The sequence below is a fragment of the Dasypus novemcinctus genome, chromosome 31 (genome assembly GCF_030445035.2).
Source record: "Dasypus novemcinctus isolate mDasNov1 chromosome 31, mDasNov1.1.hap2, whole genome shotgun sequence".
Classification (NCBI taxonomy): Eukaryota; Metazoa; Chordata; class Mammalia; order Cingulata; family Dasypodidae; genus Dasypus; species Dasypus novemcinctus.
The window spans coordinates 26104298-26112177 of NC_080703.1; the positions used below are offsets into that span (position 1 = coordinate 26104298).

At 50.6% G+C, this 7880-nt stretch overlaps 1 protein-coding gene across 1 annotated transcript in view; it reads right to left on the reverse strand.

The window, feature by feature from the left end:
• The window catches only part of STT3B (STT3 oligosaccharyltransferase complex catalytic subunit B), a 128285-nt gene extending 126399 nt beyond the window's left edge, over positions 1-1886 (reverse strand). The window contains exon 1 of the mRNA XM_058290902.2: positions 1175-1886. Coding sequence (XP_058146885.1) covers positions 1175-1482 — 308 coding nt within the window. The 5' untranslated portion in view covers positions 1483-1886. The remainder of the gene's footprint in view (positions 1-1174) is intronic.
• Positions 1887-7880: the final 5994 nt, after the last annotated feature.

Here is a 7880-nt window from a genome sequence, read left to right on the forward strand (position 1 = left end):
CTGAATTCTCCCGGAGAGGGGGCCCCTCTGGTGTTCAGTAGACGATGCACTACCAATTTTTTTCTCCACATCAGAACTTCAATCTGGTACTAAATATTTAAGAAAAATATTTACTATCTATATATTTAGGGACTCAAGGTACTCTATGTATTTCAGATGACAAAACAAATATCCCAAAAATTAATTAGCTGTAATTTTAAGACTGATTCAAGGCTGATTGGTCTATAAGATGAATTACATTGATATAAGCGCGTACTCTGATATGAAAGGGCAAGCTGGAAAATAAATAACTAAAAAGTGCAATCTTCCGCATCTAGATAACTCACAGACCAGTATAGTATCGGAATTGTCAAGGGGCTTGTAAGAATTGCGTAATTTCCTAAAACACTCAGTTCAGCCCCTGATACTATGTGCAACTTCGGTATTATAATCCTCGGCTCCCCATCGCCGTGGTACGGTTTGTTCTCTATTCACAAGCCTTCCTGCAGAGACCCATAAAGGAACTAATGCAATGCTTTCGGGTACGGTGCGTTACACACCGAGGGGGACAGTTTGGCTAAGAGACTAAGGACCTTGCTCTAAAAAGCAGCACAAGATGACTGTGGTACAGTGAGGCGCGGAGTGCACTTAAGGGCCATGAAAAGATGAAAAAAAAATAAAAATAAAGCCACTCTTAAAAATAGCTGACACTAAATAGGAGCGCCCCGCTTTCGGATCACTTCCAGATCACTTTCAGGGATCTTTCCTTTCCTCCCACATCCCACTGTCCTCTTCCCCTCTCGGATAATGAGGGCAAAAAGGGAGACGGGGAGAGCAAGAAACTACGAGGCTCGAGCTCCAGCAAGACCCCTGCCTGCACATCTGGACGCACCCCCCGCACCCACCAGGGAGCCCCCGGCCGATCCCACCGCTCGCGGCACAAACTCGCCGGCCGAAAGGAAACGAGGGGGACGCGGAGCGCGCGGAGGCGGCGGGTCGGGACTGAGCCCCGCGCCGGCGGCCAAGGGGCCGCGGCCCCCGCTCCGGGGAGTCGCCCCGCGGGGTGGAGGGGGAGGGGACGGGGTCAAGGTCCCGCGCGGGGGGCCGCGCGGGGCCAACTCGGCCGGCGGGCAGGGGGCGCGCCCCGGCGGGCGGGCGCGGGCCCGCGGGCGGGGGAGGGGCGGCGGGCACTCACCACGGGTCGAACTCGTGGATGATGCTCTCGAAGCGGATGACGGCGAAGAGGCGCGAGCTGAAGCCGGCCAGCCAGGCCAGGAAGAGGATGGTGAAGGAGAGCAGCGACTGCCAGCCGGCCGGCTGCGACAGCCCGCCCGACAGCCCCGCGGGCGCCGGCTTCGGCGCGCCGCCCGCCGCCTTGGGCGCGCACTGGGCCCCGGGCCCGTGGTGGCCGTGCCGGCTGTTCCCCAGGGCCATCAGGCCGCTCCACGGGGACGAGTTCAGGGACGACTTGTGCTTGCTCTCGGGGGCCGAGGGCTCCGCCATGTTGTGCCCCGGCGGCGGGTCTCGCTCCTCGCCGCCGCCGCCGCCGCCGCCGCCTGAAGCGCGAGGTGCTGGGCGGGGACCCGGAGGAGGAGGAGGAGGAAGAAAGAGGAGGAGGAGGGACGAGCGCCGCGCGCTCCCGCCCTCAGCGCCGCGAGGCCGGGGTCCGGGGGGTGGAGGCGGCGGCGGGGAGTCTCCGCCTCGGCGTCGGCCGCGACGGCCGGTCTCTCAACACGGAGGACTCCGGCGCCCCACTAGCCATCCGTCCCCCTAGGGCAGCTGCGGTGGCCGCGAAAGCCGAGGGGACCAAGGCGCCGGAGAAGAAGGAGCAGTCGGAGGCGGCACCACAGCCCCGAGGAGCAATGACATTCCCTCTCACGCCCGCCGCCCGCCCCGCCGTGAGGAGCAGGGGGAGGAGCCCCCTGGTGCTCGGGCGGAGTTCAGGCTGCCGCTGGCCCCGCCCACGGCCCAACAGGAACTGGCCCTTCCGCCTGTCACAAAGCGACAGGTCCGTTAGGGGGCGGGCCCCGGGCCGCGGCGCCCGCCAATAGGAGCGCTGGCTGGGGCGGGGCGGGACCCAACCGCCCTCCCCCCGCCCCCTCGCGGCCTCGCGCCCATTGGTCCGCGGTGGCCGAGCTGCGCGGCTGCGGCTTCATTGTCAGTTGAAAGACGCTGTTTTCGCGCGCGTTGGCGCCCGGCGGGGAAGGGCGCGAGGAGGCCGGGCTCGCTTCGGGGTTGCTGAGCCGGGCCGAGGGGCGGGAGTCGGTCACCCTCAGTCCAGCTCGAGTGGAGGGACGCGGAGAACGCCACGCCGGCCGGGCCCTCGTGGGCTCCCCGTGGGCGTGACTTTTAGCCCGCTCTGCGTGGAGCGCCGGCCACGTGACTGGACGCGCAGGCGCGCTGCGCTCGCCCTGGGTGCGTGGGGCTGGCCCGCGGGGGTCGGCGCTCCCGGGCTGTTCTCGCCGAGAGCCGGGAGGAGACTCGGGCGAAAAAGCCCCTCGGAGCGGGCGCCGGGAAGATCGGGCAGGGCAGGCGAGGCGCTGCCTTCTCTCGCCTTTTTCATTTCCTGTGTTTTCCTAATAGCAAAAAGTAATGCGTGTTCCTTGGAAGTAGAGGCAAAGGAAGGCATTCACTGTTAACGGCCGCGTACATTGCATCCAGTGAGTGAAACCATTACGTTTTCCCTGGACTTGAAGCTGTTATCCAGTTCTCAACTGTGGTAAATGATAATGGGCTAAAGATCCCTGTATACGCAAACTTCCGCAGGTCTGCGTTTTATTGTTAAACCTTCCTTCTCCTTCCCCGTCCCCTTCCCTCTAAAAGAAACTGGACTCAGTATGGTTTCCCAAATGCTCTACTAAATTACTTTTGGGAATTCATAAAAAGTAAATAGCTAATGAAAAAAAAGAAAGACTGAAGTCAGGACAGAACAAGTTTAAACTAGTATGCCGAGACTAGAATTGCTCTAATATAAACCCCGTGGAAGGCACGGAGCTTTCAGTAGAATCAAATTTAAAATTTTCGTCTAAGTTCACTGTTAATTGTCCGTTTTACTAAAATAACACTTGAGCCTAAAAGCGATGTATTCATGTAAAATTATAAAGGCACTTAATTATTTTCTTAATTTTTAAAATTTTAAACGAGATGGTGTTTAAACAGATCTTTTCAAAATGTTAGCTACAGGAACAAGAGTATGTGGTTTGGGGAAGCTCTTTAAAACTAGTAGATCCAGCTACTCTTGATCTGTCAAGTGATTAATTTTTCTCGTTTCCTTTTTAAAAAAAAAGTCTCATTAAGGAAAGGATGGAAAGGTTTCCAGAAATAGACCTGGCTACCAACAATTTAATGGCCAACATGTATTGAACATCTACATTTTAACGAGAATTATAATAGAATATTAACTGAATCTTCTGTACAGAAAGGTGACATGCTCTTTCTCAGAACCAAAACAGTTCATGACAAAATGACGGCTCAGAGTATTTTTGCCCATGTTCCAAGAACCAAAGTTCTATCAGCCCAGAATAATAAAGTGTATTTTGTGCTTTTAACTAAATTTGGATATGTCTATTTTATTGTCCTATTTTGACAAGTCAGTTGATAAATAAAAAACTATACCTGAAAACACTAAAATATAAAGGAGCATTCAGATGTAGGGTGGTGGTTAGGGTAAAAACAGTAGGAAGAGTCCCTTGGTCTTATCCATTCATTTACTCTCACTCACTCTTTCAACAAGTCTTTATTGAGCTCCACCTATATGCCAAGCACAGCGCAAGCACTGGGATGCCGCGGGGCAATGAGAGGCACAGTTCCTCTTGGACCTCACAAGCCAGCCCTAGGGAGACAGCGTTGATTAAATAATTTCATCATTAAGCACCTAAATGAAAAGTGAGAAGGTACTGGGGGATTTGATCTACACAGGAAGGGTGGGGAAGACTGCCCTGAGGAAACAGCCCTAGGGCTGTGGATGGAGTGAGGATGAATGAACCAGGGGAAGAGGGCGGGAGAGAAGTACTGAAAGAGCAATCCACAGAGAAGCACACGCAAAGGCCCTGCCGTAGGGACAGAGGAGGCAGGGGCAGCGTGGCTGCAACGCAGACAGTGGGACAATGCCAATCAAATAGGGTAGATGGTGATAAGAGGTGTTTTGTTTTGTTTTAACCTAAGAGAAATGGGAAGCCATAGAGGGTTTTTAAGCAGGATGTGGTGTTTGTGAGAGAGAGAGGTGATCCAGATATGTGTTTTGAAAAGAATCCTGAGGCTGCGATGTGGAGAGTACACTGGAACCAGACCAGTAGGAGATGCCATCAGTGTACCTGTGCCAATATATGAGGTTTCAGAGGCAACTTTTGTGAAGAATTCTTTACTGGGAAACCATTAAGGGGCTCATAAAAATCAGGTGCAACATCTTGAATTCTCAGTTTTCAGCTCGTCAACATAGAAAGATGGTTTCCAGTTTGTGCTTGTACTTAAGTGAGTTGCTTTGCCTCCCTGCATTTGAGTTTTTTTGATTCTGCTAGGTGCCTCTCATGTCCTCACGAAGTTCAAATCTCTAGGGAGTCAGATACTCAAAAATACAATGGAGCAATACGATGAGTAGACTAGTAAAACATAGAAGCTGCTGAGGAGAGGCAGTATTTGAGCTGGAACTTAAAGAGTGACTAAGAACTTGTCAAACATAAGGAAAATAGATTGGGATGGATTCCAAGCAGGGACAAGGAGGTCTTTTGAATTAATAGAAGGTTTAGTATTAGTGTCCATTGGGAGATAAGGCTGCAAGGGAGGTAAGAACCAGATTACCAAGGACTTGTCTACCTCGTTAAGGAGTTTAAATATTAACCTGTAAGCAGCTGGATGTCACTGTATAATAACATGATCAGACTCGGTGGATAGAAGAAAAACTTTTGACAGCAGAGTGAAGGATGTTTTAGAAAAGGCAAGAGCAGAATGAGGGGACAAGAAGGCATTTGCAGAAGTTCAAGCAAGAGAAATGGGTGCCAAAACTGGGACTGTAGGGCCAAGAGAAGAGGGACAGATAGAGATCTCGAACAAGTGGAATTTGTAGAAACGGATGACAGGGATGAGGATAAAGGACGTGAGGGCAAGAACAACCTTGGGGTTTCTAGCTTGGCCATTTGGGTGATTCACAGAAATGGGGAGCACAGGGTAAGGAGCAAGGTGATCAGATCAGCTTTGGCCTATCAAGTTTTAAATCTCTTTAGGACATCTAAGAGGCAATTGTTGGTTGGCACTTAAAGAGATCTGATACTTGGAAGATTTTTATCTAGGGATAAAGGTGTGAGACACCATGACCATGGATAAAATTTAGAGTGAACGGAGAGAAGGGTTGAGGACAGAATCCTAAGGAACTCCCAAATTCAAAAACTGAGAGAGGTGCCCACAAAGGAGCCTGGGATAGAGCAACCAAAGAGAGAGAGGATAGTGATGTCCTAGCAGCTAAGAAAGGGAAATCAGGTGGGGTCAGCAGTGACACAGAGTGCAGAGAAGTGAAGTGTGACATGGGCTGAAAAGTGTACCTTATTTTTTGGCCACCAGGAGTTCACCGGTGACTCTAGCCAGGGCAATTTTAGCGCCTTCCTGGGGGCAGCTGGCAGCAGGCGAGGAGGGAATGGAGCAAAGCACAGGGAGGGAAGGGGTAGAGACCACTCTTTCTAAAAGTTTGGCCTGGAAAGGAACAAAAGAGCCCAGACAGACCAAGAAAAGACTGAATTACTGATCAGTCCCTGGCATTTCCCGCTGTGTTCAAGAAAAGACGTAAAGGAGCAGATGTGGCTCAAGAGGTTAGGTGCCTGCTTCTCACATGGGAGCTCCCGGGGTTCGGTTCCTAGTGCCTCCTAAAAACTAAAAAACAAACAACAAGCAAAACAAATGGGAAAAAAAAAAAAACCAACTCAGGGGAGCGGATGTGTCTCAGTGGTTGAGCATGAGTGCCAGCTTCCCACATACGAGGTCGTAGGTCCAATTCCAGCCCTAGTACCTCAAAAACAATAAAAATGTAAGTGCCAATAATTTGACTCAGGAAGGGCACGGGTCTGCTAGAAGTTTTCATCATTTCTAGAGGAGCATCCTCTTTTACTGGATACACCAGGGGTAAGGGGCTGCCAGGGTCTGGCATGTAATAGGCATTTTTTAACTAATAGGTGACTGAGGGACTTCTTGACTCCAAAAAACCCCTTCTGACAAGAGTACCTGCCTGGTGGTCCGTAGTCCGAGTAGTGGAGAGAAACAGAGAGGGAGAAAGCAAGTGTTGGGCTTGCGGATTCCTAGGTGTGCTGCTGTTGAGAGCGCAGGCTGTGGAGACACACTGCCAGGGGTCAATGCCTGACTCCACTTCTTAGCCACGTAACTTTTGGCAAGGTCCTCCACCTCTTTGTACCTCAGGATCCCCATCTGCAGCGTGGGAATAAGGATAGCAGCTTTCTTAAGGGTGGGAATGAGAAGTAATGCATGGAAAGAAGTCAGAACTGTGCATGGCTCCAACGAAGCTGATTTTCAACAACACTACTGGGTCCACTGCAGTAGCCAGCACAGTGACAGAAGGGCCATGAGACTAACCTCCCGGGGCATCTGTGACCCGAGCCCAGCTGAATGCTTCTGTGTCTTCAAACTGGAAAGTGCCTGTCTAAAACCAAACTCCCCTGGGGACCTGCTGTTCCTAAATGTCTGCTTGATGAGCTAGCAGGCAGCTAACAAGGGAAGAAAACCTCTCGGGGTGGGTGTGGCAGGCAGCTTCTAAAATCGCTCCCCAGGATCCTGTCCTCCTGGACTTCACACTTTGTGTGTGGACCAGATCTAGTGACTTGATTCTAACAAATCGAATGTGGCAAAAGTGATGTGATGTAATTTCCAAAATTAGGTATTAAAATACTGATCTCTCTGTCTCCATCTCTGTTTCTCCCTGTCTCTCTCCCTCTCTTTCTCTCTCTCCCTCCCTCCCTCCTTCGCTCCCCCCACCCCCCTTCTCAGCCATCCCCCTGGGGAAATCAAAGCAAGCAATCATATTGTTAGTAGACCTACAGAGAGGCCCCATGTGGCAGGAAATCTTGTCACTGGCCAGCAACCAAGGCCTGCCAACAGCCACATGAGGAGGCTTGGAGAAAGATCTTTCTGAGATGACCACAGCCCCAGCAACACATTGAATGTTGCCTAGTGAGACAGCCTGAGCCAGAGGATACAACTGAGCTGCACCCAGGTTCCTGACCACACAGGCTGTGACATAAGAAAAGTTGATTGTTTTAGGTCTCTTGGTTTGGGGATAATTTGTTACACGGCTACGGGTAACTGATACAATGGGAATTAAGAATGACAAGATTACCAGCAACCTTTCTCTTATGATTTCCCTAAAAATGTACCTAAATAATCTGCAAGGATGAAAAGAAACAGCCCACCACATTTCCCAAAAAACTTTCCAAAGAGCAATCATCTCCTTATAAATTTCTTTCATGAAACACTTGGGGATAGAAAAGGAAAAATGTTTTTGAGCCACACAAATCTGTGTATTTTATGTAAAAAAAAAAACATTGAAATTTGTGATGAACATCACCATCTTCAACATTCAGGAAAGTCCTGCAGTAGCTTGAGTTAACATTTCTCAAACCAATTTGACCCTACAGCCCCTTTCCCTGATAACACCTATCAAAAGAACTGTGGAACACCTAGGCCTCAGAACGTGTTTTGGAAAACACTGTATGAGATTACTGTTGACATTCAACTTTTGCTCTCAGAACTGGAAGGGCCTTTCCTATGCAGGAGTCCCAAGCTAGTCATGAGAGTTGGATTCTGGATTAGGTCCAGCCAGTAAGTCCAGTGACTTTGGGCCAGTCACCAAAGTTTGCTGAATGTACCTATAATATAAAGGGAGATGCGGTACCTTAAATTCCATA